General features: G+C 42.3%; 1 protein-coding gene across 5 annotated transcripts; it reads left to right on the top strand.

Annotated features, from left to right (window-relative positions):
* Positions 1-1,614: 1,614 nt before the first annotated feature.
* LOC311374990 (NLR family CARD domain-containing protein 3-like) lies at positions 1,615-13,254 on the top strand. Of its 5 annotated transcripts, none has more exons than XM_084490704.1 (10): positions 1,615-1,827; positions 3,154-3,250; positions 3,433-3,552; positions 5,066-5,179; positions 5,376-5,476; positions 6,311-8,141; positions 9,117-9,290; positions 9,523-9,696; positions 9,873-9,919; positions 12,070-13,254. In XM_084490704.1, exons 2-10 carry the CDS (start codon positions 3,168-3,170, stop codon positions 12,621-12,623), a joined length of 3,198 nt encoding a protein of 1,065 aa, XP_084346830.1. In that variant the 5' UTR covers positions 1,615-1,827; positions 3,154-3,167; the 3' UTR covers positions 12,624-13,254. The 5 variants fall into 5 exon arrangements, with proteins under 5 accessions (XP_084346830.1, XP_084346831.1, XP_084346832.1 ...); XM_084490705.1 differs by having other exon boundaries at positions 5,069-5,179; XM_084490706.1 differs by having other exon boundaries at positions 3,438-3,552.
* The last annotated feature ends 5,697 nt before the right edge of the window (positions 13,255-18,951 follow it).

Consider the following 18,951-nt stretch of genomic DNA (forward strand, 5'->3'; position numbering starts at 1 on the left):
TTTTGTACCAATCACAGCAGAGCAATCGCTCTGATCCACAGACACGGGACTAGCCTCCTGCGCGCACTAGGGTGGCCGTCACCGTGGGGTAGGGAGAAACGTCTTCTCCATTGCTGTGTATGTCGACATGTGGAGTAATTCACAATAAAGCTGACTTTTACTTTGACTTTTCTACACAGTACAAGACATTTATTAATATCTCTAGAAATAATTAGATGGTTTTTAAGCTAAATCTTTGCTCTTCAATGAATGCCAATGTTATGTTAGTTAATTAAATTAAAAAAATAGAAAATCACTGATAAATCTGAAGTGCCGCTCGAGGCGTTGATTTTGGGAGGCGGGCTTCGAGGAACGAGGTTGTAGTTGAGGTTCTGTCTCCTGTTGTACAGTTTGCCCCTGAGGTCCAGACATTGCATTCACATGAGTAGGAATAACCAGCATTTACCATCAGAACAATACAGACCAGGTCATGTAACTCTTCCTGCAACAAACAGGATTCACATGTCAACAGAAGCACTGAGAGATGATCAGCTGACAATATTGATGTGGCTACAGTGAAAGAGCTGTCATGTGTTTTAGCAGACGTCAGTACTTATACTTATTAATGTTGAGTGTGTAAATCATTGAGCAATGTATTGGTTGGGTTAAACAGTCTTCATTCTGTAAATACCAAACGTTGACTTCTGTGTGTCACTATACATACTATGGTTTATTACAATGCTTTTGTGATTTTGAAATTACAGCAAAGGTTTGGTTTAAGACCATGAATACGGTCAGGAGATGTTAATATGATATAAGATACATAATTATTAAGTCAGCCTGTTGCACCAGCTGTGCTCATTTCAACCTCAGCTTTCCACCACAGTGATGACTGTTACAGAAGGTACAGACCTTATCTAGTGATGGGACAGTTTAATATCCATCTAACCTTATATAAAGTTATAACAGCTTATTGTTAGTGTGGTTTAGAGCAGGATAACAGCTGACTGATATAAAGTTATAACAGGTTAGTGTGATGGTTTAGAGCAGGATAACAGCTGACTGATATAAAGTTATAACAGGTTAGTGTGATGGTTTAGAGCAGGATAACAGCTGACTGATATAAAGTTAGAACAGGTTAGTGTGATGGTTTAGAGCAGGATAACAGCTGACTGATATAAAGTTATAACAGCTTATTGTTAGTGTGATGAGCTCCATGTAACAACATGCAATAAGCATATCCAATGACATCACTAAACAGTGTTGGTCTGCGCTGACATGCAGTAATGTACTGATAGCATACACAGGCTATTATCACATGTTATATTATGGTATTATTACATTATTATATTATAGTATTAGTACATCATTATATTATAGTATTATTACATGGTATTAATATATATATATATTCTGACTATATTAAGGCTGACTTAACAGTTGGCTCAGTGGTGTGTGTGTGTGTGTGTGTGTGTGTGTGTGTGTGTGTGTGTGTGTGTGTGTGTGTGTGTGTGTGTGTGTGTGTGTGTGTGTGTGTGTGTGTGTGCGCGCGCTGCGTAAAGGGAAACCTTCGTTTTCCCCGAAACCTTCGTTTTCCCCGAAACCACGTGACCCGCACTGAGCGGCTCCGTCCAGTCTGAGGGGAGGCGGAGTTGGACGTCAGATCGGTTCCGTTCTGAACTTCCTCATCTGAGCGGTCTGTCGCAGCCAGCAGCTCTTCTTTCTCCGCTTTTAAAACCTTTCACCTGATTAACTTGTTTTATCAACACTTTAACCTCCGTTTATTCACTTACATTTATACTTTTATAACTTTATACCGTATGGACGCGTTTTAATCACGGAGATAAGGTAAGATACGTTCAAGGGGGGCGGGGTATTATACACACGACAAGAATATCTTTTCATTTATATTGATTCAAAATATTAACCTACTATTTTAACATGAAAGAGGCTGGGGTTTAGTTGTATATACTTTGTTTATGTTGTTCAGTAGTATATGCCTACATGAGGCCGTAAAGCAGTTAACAGAGCTGAGGTGGGTCCTCGGTTGGCTCAGTGTACGCACTTCCAAGTCCGCGTACTTGGAAGTACTTGTACTGTACTTGTACTGGGCGCAAGAAATGAGGCCGCCATCTTGGAGCGGTCGACCGCTCGACGTCAGTGACGTCAGCGTGTGTGCGTGTGTGCGTGTGTGCGTCTTTTACAGTTTTTTTTACAGTTTACTACCGTTTATATTGTCTTTAGGTTACTGGTATATAATAATAACCAGTTTACTACCGTTTATATTGTCTTTAGTTTACTGGTATATAATAATGACCAGTTTACTACCGTGTATATTGTCTTTAGGTTACTGGTATATAATAATGATCAGTTTACTACCGTTTATATTGTCTTTAGGTTACTGGTATATAATAATGAGTTTACTGTAGAGAATACATCGTTAGTTCATGTTTTACTGCTTTACTGACCTGTGGTAAATTCAACATTGCGTTCAATATTCAAGTGATTTGTTTGTCTTGATGCTCAGAATGAAGAGAAGGACGTGACAGAAGTCCTTTCAATGTGCTGATATTTAAAAGGTTTAATATTTGTGCGTATTGACTGGGGAGTGACAGTTTTATAGATCCTATAGTAGCCTGTTGCTGGACTGTACCACTTTCACAGGGGGGTTCCTGTGGGTCTAGACTCGATTCCTATGGCTTAAACCACAGCTGGAGCCAGAGAGAGAGCCTGGAGGGAGAGAGAGAGACCCGTTGGTCATAAGAGGATACCCTATCGATGTGTTGAGCTTCACCAGTTGATTTATATGGAATCTGTGGTTCAGTAAAGTGGCAGAATTCAGACTTTGTTCCAGTGGAGAAATTATTCTAACGTTCTTCACTTTTAATTGTACCACAATGCATTTATTAAGTCTATTGTGTATCTTTTTTGTGCAGTAGTTTAAGCACAGTTACAGTCTCCAAGGTGTTTCATTCTCATCTCTCAGTTCTCATGTGCTGTACACATCTGTACTGTAGTGAGGGCAGTGTGGGTATGTTGTTGTGGGGTTCATATTGATGGTCTATGACGTCCATAACGCTTTAGTGTGACGCAGTCACAATGATCGTCTCTCTCAATAAACAGCTAAAGTTCAGAAGGCAAATGAAGTGATGGATGAGTTGTGTTTGTGTCCAGGTCTCCAGTCGACTATGGATGAGGAGAGAGAGGAGGGGGGTCCTACCTCTAAGACCGCTCTGTCTTGGGAACATGGCCACCGGAGCAAAGCTAAGAGGTAAGAAGAGGATCTCTCTGTCTGTGACTGTTGTCCATCTCAGAGCTCAGCAGTGATACATCATGACTCCATCATTAGTAACAGCGTGTGTGTGTGTGTGTGTGTGTGTGTGTGTGTGTGTGTGTGTGTGTGTGTGTGTGTGTGTGTGTGTGTGTGTGTGTGTGTGTGTGTGTGTGTTGAAGCCCAGCGCAGCAGCAGAGAGCAGACTCCCCTGGACCCAGCAGTGTCTCCATGAAGAGTGACCGCTCTATGGATCCACCTGACCGGTTTAAAGATGGAAATCACCAACCTTCTAAGACAAGGTGAGGATTCAGCCGATACATCAGGGCTGTTCAACTGGCGGCCCGCGATTTCATTCAGAACAGTGTGAACAGCACAAATCACACAGAATCAGGTCTGTTCAATTCTGGTTTGGGCCACTTCCATAGCGGTCCTGAATCAGATACAGGAGGGATTTCTCTCAATGCGACCTCATGTTGAACAGTCGTATCGTAATGTGACTTTGACGTCACTCAGGGATGGGTAACTTTCATGATTAAGAGGGCCACAATTTTCATCATCATCTTCACCTAATCGGATATGAGAGAAGATACAAAAGAATAAAAAAGAAGAACAAATGATGTGTAGATATGTGTCTGTATCAGTGGTGGCTGGTGATGAAAGTTGTTGATGGGGCGTAGTCGTGGGCGGGGGTCTGGGGGTCCTCCCCCAGAAGATGTTGAATTTGGTAGATGTGATTTCCTGTATTCTGGTGCATTCTGGGGATGGCCACTACCTAAAAAATCGTTCTGATTCATAGCCTATGTATGTTAATTCAAACAACATACATTCATTTCATATTTTCCATGCTCAAATGTCATTTTTAACATGTCTATACTCAGACATAACAGTGGGCCAACATTAAGTGAACAACTAGCATCATAGTCAGTGCAGTTGTAGTAGTGGAGACTTAAGTTGAAATCTTTCATGACTGATATTGTTTCTAAGCAAACTAGACACATGGGTTTGCCTTTGAATTCTATGAAAAGATACTCTGCTTCTCATCTTGACTGAAAGGTACGGTTACTGTTGATCGAGTTTTCTAAATAAGACTTTGACAAAGCAGTTTGGTGTGTCAGTGTTGATCAAACAGATTTAGAATTCTGTGATTCTAATTCAAAGCATTAGGTTACTCAGAGCCAGTAATAACATCTCAATAACAAGTTATAATATATAGATAGATAATTATGGACTTAAAAGCTGGAAACAAGTGAAATGCTCTCACCTAAAAACAGAAGAATTATCTTGTCATTGTCAAAACTGCAGTGTGATTAAAAGCTGTGTGTGTGTGTGTGTGTGTGTGTGTGTGTGTGTGTGTGTGTGTGTGTGTGTGTGTGTGTGTGTGTGTGTGTGTGTGTGTGTGTTGTGTTGAAGGTTGAGGTTTAATGTTAGAAGGTTCAACGTCTTTCAAGCGGCTTTTATTGAATCAGCTTGATCTTTTGAGGTGAAGAGATTTATTGAAACCAATAATCCATGAAGAATAACACAGGTCTGTGTAGAAATGTAGAAACTGACTGCTCTATTTCTATGTTAGCTAAACGCATTGTGAATCAACACTCTATGCACAGTATGAAGGATACTTAGTGTGTTTTTATGTTAACATGTTAACATGTTAGTGCTTAAATTACATAATAACTTTTTCAGCCTGTCCTTATATTTCCATTTCAATAATCTGAGAAAGATTATTGAAATGAAAAGTCATGAGAAAGTAGTTTAGTAGCACTGCAATAAATGATCAAATGAAACAATATCCACAAATCCTAACTTGTTTTTCAGAAGGAGGCAGCAGAGAGCAGACTCCCCTGGACCCAGCTGTGTCTCCATGAAGAGTGACTGGTCTATGGGTATACCTTATAACTTTAAAGATGGAAATCAGTCTATTGAGAAGAGGTGAGGATTTATCGTTATATTATAAAGATACAGCTTCTATCAAACGTCCAGCTAGAAGAGTCCAGCAGCAGAGAGCAGACTCTTGTTATCAGACTCTACTGGTACTGATGTTTACAAGTCAGGAAAAATGCAAGTGTGTGTGTGTGTGTGTGTGTGTGTGTGTGTGTGTGTATGTGTGTGTGTGTGTTCTCCACAGACACCAGGAGAGGTCAAAGGTTACCAGTGCTCAGTCTGTACAGCAGCATCAAACAGAGAAGGAGATGAACCAGGAGGAAGTGGCCCACACACTGGGGGGCGGTAAGAGACTCTTACTTTGAAGACAGAGGAGACTATTATTTTGAAGGGCAGAAGAGACTTTATAGAGAAATTATATTTTTAAGGAGCAGTATGAGACTCCTATTTGTTCTTTTCAGACTGACTGACTTTTAACTTCAATGTGGAGACTTATTTCCTCTTTGGGGTTAAATGGTTTGATTCAGATATGTAGTTGTTATTGTGGGGGTATCAGGTTAAATGGTTTGATCCAGATATGTAGGGTTATTGTGGAGTTATTAGGTTAAATGGTTTGATCCAGATATGTAGGGTTATTGTGGGGTATCAGGTTGAATGGTTTGATCCAGATATGTAGTTGTTATTGTGGGTCTATCAGGTTAAATGGTTTGGTCCAGATATGTGGGGTTATTGTGGGGTATCAGGTTAAATGGTTTAATCCAGATATGTAGGGTTATTGTGGGTCTATCAGGTTAAATGGTTTGATCCAGATATGGAGGGTTATCGTGGGGGTATCAGGTTAAAGAATGTTAAACATTATACTGCAGATCAACAGCAGAATAACTCAGTGGAATAGATGCAACACTATCTTGTTATATCAACATAACAAGTCACTTTAGACTGATTCACCATCATTATTACTATCATTAGACCATATATATTGCTGTGAAAATATCGAACCTGAACATTTTGATCTGTAACATGCAGTCCTTGTCATGACCAGCTTCTTTGACCACAAGTTATGAAAAAACTAAATATCACAATGTTGATAATTGAACAGGAAATATTGAAATATACATGAAATATTTCCACTGATGTCACCATCCACTAACTGATGTCTTCTGTTGTTTTCTCATTTAGGATCTGCTGCTGTCGAGTGCCAATGTAAAATCAAGTATCATTTGAAGAAGAAGTTCAACAATGTGTCTGAGGGAATTGCTGAAGCAGGACAGCCAACACCTCTGAATGACTTCTACACAGAGATCTTCATCACAGAGAGAGGCAGTGGAGAGGTCAACCAGGAACATGAGGTCAGACTGATTGAAACAGCTTCCAGGAGACCAGTCATGGAGGAAACACCAATCAGATGTGAGGACATCTTTAAACCCTTACCTGGACAAGATCAACCAATCAGGACAATAATGACAACTGGAGTTGCCGGCATTGGTAAAACCGTCTTAACACACAAGTTCACTCTGGACTGGGCTGAAGGCAAAACCAACCACGACATACACTTCACATTTCTCCTCACTTTCAGAGAGCTGAATTTACTGAAAGACAAAGAGTTTAGCTTGGTGGAACTTCTTTATCACTTCTTTAATGAGACAAAAGAAGCAGGAATCTGCAGATTTGATCGGTTCCAAGTTGTCTTCATCTTGGATGGTCTGGATGAGTGTCGACTTCCTCTGGACTTCCAGAACAACCCGATCTGGACTGATGTCACAAAGTCCACCTCGGTGGACGTGCTGCTGACAAACCTCATCAGGGGCGACCTGCTTCCCTCCGCTCGCATCTGGATAACCACACGCCCTGCGGCAGCCAATCAGATCCCTGCTGAGTGTGTTGGCATGGTGACAGAGGTGAGAGGGTTCACCGACCCACAGAAGGAGGAGTACTTCAGGAAGAGATTCAGAAAGGAGACGGTGGCCAGCACAATCATCTCCCACGTCAAGAAATCACGAAGCCTCCACATCATGTGTCACATCCCAGTCTTCTGTTGGATCACTGCTACAGTTCTGGAGGACTGCTTCAAAACATCCCAGAGAGAAGAAGAGATGCCCAAGACCGTGACTCAGATGTACAGCCACTTCCTGAGGGTTCAGTCCATACTGGGGGACAGGAAGTATCATGGCAGAGCTGAAACAGATCCACACTGGAGTTCAGAGGAGATCATTGTTTCTCTGGGAAAACTGGCTTTTAACCAGCTGGAGAATGGCAACCTGATCTTCTACGAGGCAGACCTGGCAGCGTGTGGCATCGATATCAGAGCAGCCTCAGTGTACTCAGGAGTGTTCACCCAGATCTTTAAAGAGGAGTGTGGGCTGTACCAGGACAAGGTGTTCTGCTTTGTCCATCTGAGCCTCCAGGAGTTTCTGGCTGCCCTTTATGTCTTTAAGCACTTCATCAACACTGAGGTCAATTTGCTCTCAAAAGAACAACCAAACTTTTGGGAAGATAAACTCCTCCTCCTCTACCAGAGTGCTGTGGACAAGGCCTTACAGAGTGAGAACGGACACCTGGACTTGTTCCTCCGCTTCCTCCTGGGCCTCTCTCTGGAGACCAATCAGATTCTCCTACGAGGTCTGCTGAGACAGACAGGAATTAGCTCACTGATCACTCTGATTAAAAAAAGTCTGCTGGGACAGACAAGAAGTGGCTCAAAGACTAATAAGAAAACAGTGTCTTACATCAAGAAGAAAATAGATGGAGGTCTCTCTCCAGAGAGAAGCATCAATCTGTTCCACTGTCTGAATGAGCTGAACGACCGTTCTCTAGTGGAGGAGATCCAACAGTCCCTGACATCAGGAAGTCTCTCCACAGAATCTCTCTCTCCTGCTCAGTGGTCAGCTCTGGTCTTCATCTTACTGTCATCAGAAGAGGAGCTGGACGTGTTTGACCTGAATAAATACTCTGCTTCAGAGGAGGGTCTTCTGAGGCTGCTGCCAGTGGTCAAAGCCTCCAAAACATCTCTGTGAGTTCACTAATAACATGTATTACAATACACACAACACTATATACATAAAATATAATATAATATATATATGTATAATAATATATACTAGAATATATAAGTTATTATAACTAACAAAACATATATGTAGGTTCACTAATAACATATATAACGTATCATAATATACAGAAAACTAGAATATAAAAGGTATAATAAAATACAAATCGTATCTGTGCGTTCACTAATAACATGTATAACAATACACACAAGATAATATACATAAAACTAGAAAATAAAAGTTATAATAACATAGGAAACATCTCTGTACGTTCAGTGATAATGTATTATATTACACACAAAATAATTAATACTATGATATAAAAGTAGTAATGATTTATTTATTTGACACACTCCCTAATCATAAAAAATAAATTATAATAATTAACAATTATTCGCCGAAGGTCTCGGGGGCTATTCCCCACTACTCACAGAGCCTGAGGTGAATCATTGTTCTATATAAACTACACGTGAACACACAAATTAAACAAGATTACACTTTTTGCCGGGATTTATTTGTTTTTATGAGCGGTTTATTTGTTTTTATTAGAGTGACGAGACGACCATCATGTGCGCTCCACAATATCCCGAGTTCGAGATCTCAATCTCGGGATATTGTCCAATATCCAGAGATAGTGAACCAATCAAATTGCTCTAGCTTAGGAGGTTCACATTTAGCATATACTAAATTTAAATATCCAATGTTTTAAACATTAGTTAAACTAAAAACACTTTTCTAATAAAGATGAAGACAATAACTTAATTATGTTAAAAGTAAAAGTTACACAGATGATTAAATTAACATTTATGGATTGAATGTAGTTCAATTAATAAAACATCTCTAATTAAAGTTTTCAACACGTCCTTTTATGTTAACAGTAAAAGATGTAAGTGACTTTAATCACAGTTCCTAACATGTTGTGTTTATTGTGTGTGAAGGCTGAATGGCTGTCATCTGTCAGAGAGATGCTGTGATGCTCTGGCCTCAGTTCTCAGCTTCAACTCCTCTAGTCTGAGAGAGCTGGACCTGAGTACCAATGATCTGCAGGATTCAGGAGTGAAGCTGCTTTCTGCTGGACTGGGGAGTCCACACTGTACACTGGAAACTCTCAGGTCAGTCTTACTCTACAGTTTTTTTTTTACTCTACTCTAAAACTTTACAGTTTTAATGATCAAACAGTTAAACCACAAGTTCCACATCAGAAGACGTTGAAAAGATTTACCTCCAGAAAAGTAATAGTTCACACGTGTGTGTGTGTGTGTGTGTGTGTGTGTGTGTGTGTGTGTGTGTGTGTGTGTGTGTGTGTGTGTGTGTGTGTGTGTGTGTGTGTGTGTGTGTGTGCAGGTTGTCTGGCTGCCTGGTCACACAGGAAGGCTGTTCTTCTCTGGCCTCAGCTCTGAGCTCTAACCCCTCCCATCTGAGAGAGCTGGACCTGAGCTACAATCATCCAGGAGACTCAGGAGCTGCGCTGCTCTCTGCTGGACTGGAGGATCCACGCTGGAGACTGGACACTCTCAGGTATGGAGAGGACAGCTCACCACTCAGGGACAAAGTCTCCTACAAGGATTCAAGCCGCTGCTAGATGAAGCAGTTTGAAAAGGCAGCTGTAACTCATGTTGTGTAGAACGTGATGAGACAGCAGATGATGAAGGTGAATGTTTCAACATGCTGCTCTCACTTTGTTTCCCCCCCAGTGTGGAGCACGGTGGAGTGTGGAGGCTGAAACCAGCTCTAAAGAAGTGTAAGTGTCTGTTTGATTCATCACAACACACACTCACTATTGGAATGGAAAGTCCATCCACACACCAGGAGGTGACGTCCGCTCATTCACATGTGGACTTGTGTATCCGTATGTGTAGCTATGTTTGCCTGTGTTTATGTGTGTCTAGTATGTTTGTGTAGGTGTGTGTATGTATGTGTACATGTCTATGTACTGTATGTATGAACCAGGTCTATGGTACCAACAGTTAGTTTCCAGCCTGTATGTGAGCTCAGCTGGTTCAGTCTGTTGTTTACACAGGTGGATCACAATGGATGTGTATTGGAACCTTTCAAAGTCGAATATCTTGAAAAGTATGTAGACTATAGCTTAGATATTACAGAGGATTAAGGTTGTGTAAATATTGCGGGAGTAGATTCAGTGTATACATTTTTCTAAGTTTCATTGTTTTGACTGGGTCATACGGTGGCCGAGAAGGGCCACAACAACTGCATGTACAGAAAACACCTGCAAATTCAGAAAACACTTTCATCGATTACACAACACGTGCGCTGCAAATTCCAAAACACTTGCATATTCAGAAAACACCTGCAAATTCAGAAAAACACCTGCAAACTCAGAAAACACCTGCATTGATTTCACAACACATGCGCTGCACATATTCACAACACAAGCAAATAGGGAAATGAACTGCAAGTAATGACAACGGAAATGTTTCCGGGGGGACCATAATCAGTGACGGACCCATATCCGGTTGGCGGTTCTATTCAATTACGAACGTCTTCAGTCATTGGATTGTGCTACAAGAGGTATGTGTTTCTCTTTTATTATGACAGACTTATCGATGTGCTCTGATAACAACAATTATCTGCATGGACTAAGACGCTATGGGGACAATGAGTTAATATGTTGAAAACACACAAAACCACTTCGTTATCAGAGCACATCGACAAGTCTGTCATAAAAGAGAAACACGTACCTATTGTAGCACAATCCAATCATAGATATATATACTGACTAGATATCGCCTGAGCTGCGCTGTTCAGTGGAACATATACGTCAATGCCGCCGCCATCTTGCCGCGGGGTAACCACCCACCTGAATGAATGAATGTCGATGGGACAGAAGTCCTTTCCCGGTCTAAATCACTCTAAAACACATTTTTTTAGGAATTCTTCAATCGGGTCTGGTCAAATGTGCGTTTGTGGTAATGCTAGTAAAAATAAATTAAAAATACTTTTTTTTTTTTACTATCATCACACGTCTGACCTATGTCAGAAACCAACCCGCTTGAATATTGCCTTAAAATAAGGCGTTTTAGAGTGATTTAGACTGGGAAAGGACCTCTGCCCCATCGACGTTCATTCATTCAGGTGGGTGGTTACCCCGCGGCATTGTTGACGCATGCTTAGAAGCCGAATGCGATATCTAGTCAGTAGCTGTGTTCAAAATCCTTCCCTATTCCCTCACTCACTATTCCCTATATAGTGTTTATGATATAGTGAACTGTATAGGGAACGAACAAACGAGAATTCGGACACTAGGCTGAACATTTCTGAACGTCATTTGTGTCATTAAATGTGCCCGCATTGCATTGTGGTATATGGGAGTAACATGTAGGGAACATCGTATGTTCACTCAAATTTTTAGTATTTTATAGTCCACTATATAGTGAATGAAATTAACCACTGAGAATTCGAACAGCACTGCAAAATGGCGAGCACCCTATATAGTGCACTTTATCCGTGATAGGGAACGATTTCGAACACAGCTAGTTTATATATCTATGCAATCCAATGACTGAAGACGTTCGTAATTGAATAGAACCGCCAACCGGATATGGGTCCGTCACTGATTATGGCCCCCCCGGAAACATTTCCGTTGTCATTACTTGCAGTTCGTCTCGGCCACTGTAGGGACAACCACTCACACACACAAGGGATTTACATTTACGTTTAACTTAAAAAATCTTATAAACAATATGCACTACTATTTCTAAAGCTATAGCACACTAGTCCACTATAGTAGCTATCATCTGATATGATTTAGTCTTTCTATGTTCATTTTTGTAGAGAAGATGAACGTGAAACAGGAAGAACTGTACTAGTGATGATGATGATGATGATGATGAAGAAGGGTTCAGTAGCTCATCATGTCTTGTTCTCCGTCAGATGCCTGTGAACTCACACTGGACCCAAACACAGTCAACAGACACCTCTCTCTGTCTGAGGACAACAGAAAGGTTACGTGGGTTGAAGAGGACCAGTCGTATCCGGATCACCCAGAGAGATTTGACTCCCTGCCCCAGGTGTTGTGTAGAGAGGCTCTGACTGGCCGCTGTTACTGGGAGGTAGAGTGGAAAGGAAGTGTTTCTATAGGAGTGACATACAGAGGAATCACAAGGAGAGGAGCGGGTGGTGACAGCAAGCTTGGAGGGAAGAACGAGTCCTGGAGGCTTGATTGTTATGATGGTGTTTACTCTGCCCAGTACAAAGGTAGACTGACAGGCATACGTCTCCCCCCCGCTGGCTCTACCAGAGTAGGAGTGTATCTGGACCGGCCTTCTGGCACTCTGTCCTTCTACAGAGTGTCCCCAGGTGGAGGAGGGTCCTCAGACACACTGACACACATCCACACCTTCAGGACCTCCTTCACCCAGGAGGACCTCCTCCCTGGGTTTAGGGTATGGGGGGGGGGTGCCTCACTGTCTCTGTGTCAGTTGTAGGAAAAAAAAAGGGTGGACGGGCGCGCGCACACACACACACAGACATACATATACATACACACACACACAGAAACGCGCACGCACACACACACACACACTGCTTTTGCGTCAGTGTCTCTATGGCAGTCCCCCTGTCTCCCTCTCCCTCTCCTCCTCCCCCCGTCTCCCTCTCCCCCTCCCCCGTCTCTCTCTCCTCCTCCTCCTCCCCCTGTCTCCCTCTCCCTCTCCCCCTCCCCCCGTCTCCCTCTCCCTCTCCCCCCCTCTCCTCCTCCTCTCCCTTTGAAATGTATATTAAATACCTATTGATGGTAAATCACATGTTTTTTTATGCAACTATATATTTGTAATTTTCAGACATAAACATTTTTGTTCTATGGACTATGATATCATCATTTTTGTCCTAATCAGATTTTATATTTCATTCATAATAACCAAGAGGTCTATGGGATAATGTTGCATGTTGTAAATGACTTTAAACTGAATCTTGATTCCTTTTGTTCTGTTGGGAACCAAACGGCCGCAGAACATGTTCAGTTATTAAAGATACGTGCACACCTGTTTATGATTAGTAAAGTCTGCAGCTTCTATTGTTTCAGTCCTTGTGTTTATTGTGTACATGTAAGGGAACATTTTTCTGTTGTATTTGTTCATGAAGCATAATGATAATTAAAACTGCGCGCAGTGATGAACGGGACCTCGCGCCGGCTTGCAGCCGCCACTACGAGGTCCCGTTCATCACTGCGCGCAGTTTTAAAAAAAAATCGCGCCGGCTTGCGGCCGCGTCACGTGCCGTCCTAACATGTGTGCTGGCAAGATGTGCACATGTTAGGACCGCACGTGACGCAGCCGCAAGCCGGTATGAGGTCCCGTTCATCACTGCGCGCAGTTTTAAAAAAGCGCAGTTTTAAAAAAAATTTGCGCCGGCTTGTGGCCGCGTCACGTGCCGTCCTAACATGTGTGCTGGCAAGATGTGCACATGTTAGGACCGCACGTGACGCAGCCGCAAGCCGGCACGAGGTCCCGTTCATCACTGCGCGCAGTTTTAAAAAAGCGCAGTTTTTAAAAAAAATCGCGAATTTATGTAATCTGTAGAAGCAGAGGTGCCCTGTGGTGTCCTACTGATTGTTTTGACATTAACATGTAAGACCACATTTAACTGAATTACATGTTGTAACAACTTTAACTAACATTATTAACCCTACATCAATGATCCGATAAATTCCCTAGGAGGAGTTAGTTTAAATACAAGGCGAAAAAGTGAAAGAATTCCATTCAAAATGGCCAACTTTGACAGCACGCCACAGCCATGCCCTTCAACGTACAGTCCCAAATAACACGGCGTTGGTTGAGCACCATTTTTTGACTGTACTGACTAATTGTGAAGCAGATCCGATAAATTCCCTAGGAGGAGTTCGTTCAAATACAAGGGGAAAAAAGCGAAAATAAGACCACGGAATTCAAAACAGCAAACTTTGACGGCATGCCACGGACACGCCCTTCAATGTACAGTCACAAATAGCACGGCGTTGGTTCAGCACCATTTTTTGACTGTACTGACCAATTGTGAAGCAGATGCGATAAATTCCCTAGGAGGAGTTCGTTCAAATACAATACGGAAAAGTGAAATTCCATTCAAAATGGCCAACTTTGACATCACGCCACGGACACGCCCTTCAACGTACAGTCCGAAATAGCACGGCGTTTATTCAGCACCACTTCATGACTGTACTGACCAATTTGGAAGCAGATTCGATAAATTCCCTAGGAGGAGTTAGTTCAAATACAAGGCGACGGAATTAAAAAATGGCCAACTTTGACGGCACGCCACGGACACGCCCTTCAACGTACAGTCACAAATAGCACGGCGTTGGTTTGGCACCATTTATTGACTGTACTGACCAATTTTGAAGCAGATCCGATAAATTCCCTAGGAGGAGTTCATTCAAATACATGGCAAAAAAGTGATTTTTTTTTCAAAATGGCCGCCGAGAGTGAAAATTAAAAATGCAAATAGCCGACGTCCTGTGGGGTTTGGAGCATGGGTCCAAGAGGCTTTTCTGTAGGTATTGGCACGTTATACGTGCCTACCGATTTTCATACATATTGGTGAAACGTGGCGCAGGGGCTGCTTTTTAAAGTTCCTGTAGGGGGCGCTACAAAAAATAGAAACACGAATTTTGGTATGTGAGCTAGAGGCACCAGTTTACACGTGTCCTGTGAATTTCATATTCATAACTATTACGGTGTCCGCAGAGTGATCGACCCTCCTCTGGCGGCCATGTTGTTTTTTAAATCGACTTAATTTTGGGTGAGCAGTTAGAACTTTGGTACCTAACGGCCATTGAGTTGGTCCCGCTCAAATCAAACATTGCGTCTATAAACTGTGGCTATTTTAGTAACGGGCCACGCCCACTTCGATGCCACGCCCCATTTGAAAAATTGTTGACTTATTCTTGTTCAGAATTTGATTATGAACAACTTTAGTAGAGAGGTCCAACACCATAGGAGTCCAATTAATGTAGATATGTGCAATTTACTATTTTTGGGGTGAAAAACACACCCCTTTTTGAACTCAATGGCTCATGGGTACTTTGAAATTTATCCTACAGACTAATCCTTATGTCAGATTGACGATAATGGGCCATAGCTGATATGTGCCAAAGGATTTTTGTCAAAGTCGAAAAACCTGGGATCCTTGGGGAATTTACTGTTTTTAACTAAATTCAAAATGGCGGGAAATCTGGCTACCGGAAGTGCTAAGTTAGTATCTGCAAATTTCTTCATTATGAGGATTTGCATATGTGTGCAAAGTTTCATGAGTTTCGGTCCAACCGGTGACGAGTTATGCTTGTGCAAACGTTGAAATTTTGGCATAGTTGGTATAGCGCCACCTAGGGGCGAATGTGAATTTGAGGGCTAGAATATCAAATTTTTCACCAGTCCCACAAAATGTGCCAAATAAAAATGAGTTTTCGAATATGTGCAGGGGGGGAAAAATGCAGTCGAAGATGAGGAAAAATAAGAAGAAGAAGAATTAAAACTGCGCGCAGTGATGAACGGGACCTCGCGCCGGCTTGCAGCCGCCACTACGAGGTCCCGTTCATCACTGCGCGCAGTTTTAAAAAAAAATCGCGCCGGCTTGCGGCCGCGTCACGTGCCGTCGTAACATGTGTGCTGGCAAGATGTGCACATGTTAGGACCGCACGTGACGCAGCCGCAAGCCGGCACGAGGTCCCGTTCATCACTGCGCTCAGTTTTAAAAAAGCGCAGTTTAAAAAAAAATTCGCAAATTTATGTAATCTGTAGAAGCAGAGGTGCCCTGTGGTGTCCTACTGATTGTTTTGACATTAACATGTAAGACCACATTTAACTGAATTACATGTTGTAACAACTTTAACTAACATTATTAACCCTACATCAATGATCCGATAAATTCCCTAGGAGGAGTTAGTTGAAATACAAGGCGAAAAAGTGAAAGAATTCCATTCAAAATGGCCAACTTTGACGGCACGCCACGGACACGCCCTTCAACGTACAGTCACAAATAGCAGGATTTTGGTTCAGCACCACTTCATGACTGTACTGACCAATTTTGAAGCAGATCCGATAAATTCCCTAGGAGGAGTTCATTCAAATACAAGGCAAAAAAGTGAAAAAAATTCAAAATGGCCGCCAAAAGTGAAAATTAGAAATGCAAATAGCCGACTTCCTGTGGGGTTTGGGGCATGGGTCCAAGAGGCTTTTCTGTAGGTATGGGCACATTGTACGTGAATACTGAGTTTCATACATATTGGTGAAACGTGGCGCAGGGGCTGCTTTTTAAAGTTCCTGTAGGGGGCGCTACAAAAAATAGAAACACGAATTTTGGTATGTGAGCTATCGGCACCAGTTTACACGTGTCCTGTGAATTTCATATTCATAACTATTACGGTCTCCGCACAGTGATTTTGAGCCTCTGGCGGCCATGTTGTATTTTAAATCGACTTAATTTTTGGTGAGCAGTTAGAACTTTGGTACCTAATGGCCATTGAGTTGGTCCCGCTCAAATCAAACATTGCGTCTATGAACTGTGGCGATTTTAGTGTCAGGCCACGCCCATTTCGATGCCACGCCCCATTTGAAAATATGTTGACTTTATCTTGTTCAGAATTTGATTCTGAACAACTTTTGTATTGGGGCCAACATCATAGGCGTCCAACTTGACGTTGATATGAGCAATTAACTATTTTCGAGGTTTCAACCACACCACTTTTAGAACTCATTGGTGCTCTAAACTTTATTGTACAGACTAATCCTTAAGTCAGATTGAAGATAATGGGCCATAGATGATATGTGCCAAAGGAATTTTGTCAAAGTCGAAAAACCTGGGATCCTTGGGGAATTTACTGTTTTTAACTAAATTCAAAATGGCGGAAAATATGGCTACCGGAAGTGTTCAGTTCAAGAGACTTTTTTGTTCAGCATGAGGATATGCATGTGTGTGCAAAGTTTCATGAGTGTAGGTCAAACCGGTGGCGAGATACGCTTGTGCAAAGTTTGCACTTTTGAACAGTTGCTATAGCGCCACCTAGGGGCGAATGTGAATTTGAGGGCTAGAATATCAAATTTTTCACCAGTCCCCACAATTGCACCAAAAAATTTTGAGTTTTAGAATATGTGCAGGGGGGGAAAAATGCAGTCGAAGTCGTGGAAAATAATAATAACCAGCACACATGTTACGACGGCACGTGACGCGGCCGCAAGCCGGCGCGATTTTTTTTTAAAACTGCGCGCAGTGATGAACGGGACCTCGCGCCGGCTTGCAGCCGCCACTACGAGGTCCCGTTCATCACTGCGCGCAGTTTTAAAAAAAAATCGCGCCGGCTTGCGGCCGCGTCACGTGCCGTCGTAACATGTGTGCTGGCAAGATGTGCACATGTTAGGACCGCACGTGACGCAGCCGCAAGCCGGCACGAGGTCCCGTTCATCACTGCGCGCAGTTTTAAAAAAGCGCAGTTTTAAAAAAAATTCGCAAATTTATGTAATCTGTAGAAGCAGAGGTGCCCTGTGGTGTCCTACTGATTGTTTTGACATTAACATGTAAGACCACATTTAACTGAATTACATGTTGTAACAACTTTAACTAACATTATTAACCCTACATCAATGATCCGATAAATTCCCTAGGAGGAGTTAGTTGAAATACAAGGCGAAAAAGTGAAAGTATTCCATTCAAAATGGCCAACTTTGACAGCACGCCACGGCCATGCCCTTCAATGTACAGTCACAAATAGCACGATTTTGTTTCAGCACCACTTCATGACTGTACTGACCAATTTTGAAGCAGATCCGATAAATTCCCTAGGAGGAGTTAGTTTAATACAAGGCGACGGATTTCAAAAATGGCCAACTTTGACGGCACGCCACGGACACGCCCTTCAACGTACAGTCACAAATAGCACGATTTTGGTTCAGCACCACTTCATGACTGTACTGACCAATTGTGAAGCAGATGCGATAAATTCCCTAGGAGGAGTTCGTTCAAATACAATGCGAAAAAGTGAAATTCCATTCAAAATGGCCAACTTTGACATCACGCCACGGACACGCCCTTCAACGTACAGTCACAAATAGCACGATTTTGTTTCAGCACCACTTCATGACTGTACTGACCAATTTGGAAGCAGATCCGATAAATTCCCTGGGAGGAGTTAGTTCAAATACAAGGCGACGGAATTCAAAAATGGCCAACTTTGACGGCATGCCACGGACACGCCCTTCAACGTACAATCACAAATAGCACGATTTTGGTTCAGCACCACTTCATGACTGTACTGACCAATTTTGAAGCAGATCCGATAAATTCCCTAGGAGGAGTTCATTCAAATACAAGGCAAAAAAGTGAAAAAAATTCAAAATGGCCGCCAAAAGTGAAAATTAGAAATGCAAATAGCCGACTTCCTGTGGGGTTTGGGGCATGGGTCCAAGAGGCTTTTCTGTAGGTATGGGCACATTGTACGTGATTACTGAGTTTCATACATATTGGTGAAACGTGGCGCAGGGGCTGCATTTTAAAGTTCCTGTAGGGGGCGCTACACACATGAGAAACACGATTTTTGGTATGTGAGCTATCGGCACCAGTCTACACGTGACCTGTGAATTTCATATTCATAACTATTACGGTGTCCGCAGAGTGATCGACCCTCCTCTGGCGGCCATGTTGTTTTTTAAATCGACTTAATTTTAATTGAGCAGTTAGAACTTTGGTACTTAACGGCCACTGAGTTGGTCCCGCTCAAATCAAACATTGCGTCTATGAACTGTGGCTATTTTAGTAACGGGCCACGCC

The sequence above is a fragment of the Micromesistius poutassou genome (genome assembly GCF_964030765.1).
Source record: "Micromesistius poutassou genome assembly, contig: SCAFFOLD_4105, whole genome shotgun sequence".
NCBI lineage: Eukaryota > Metazoa > Chordata > Actinopteri > Gadiformes > Gadidae > Micromesistius > Micromesistius poutassou.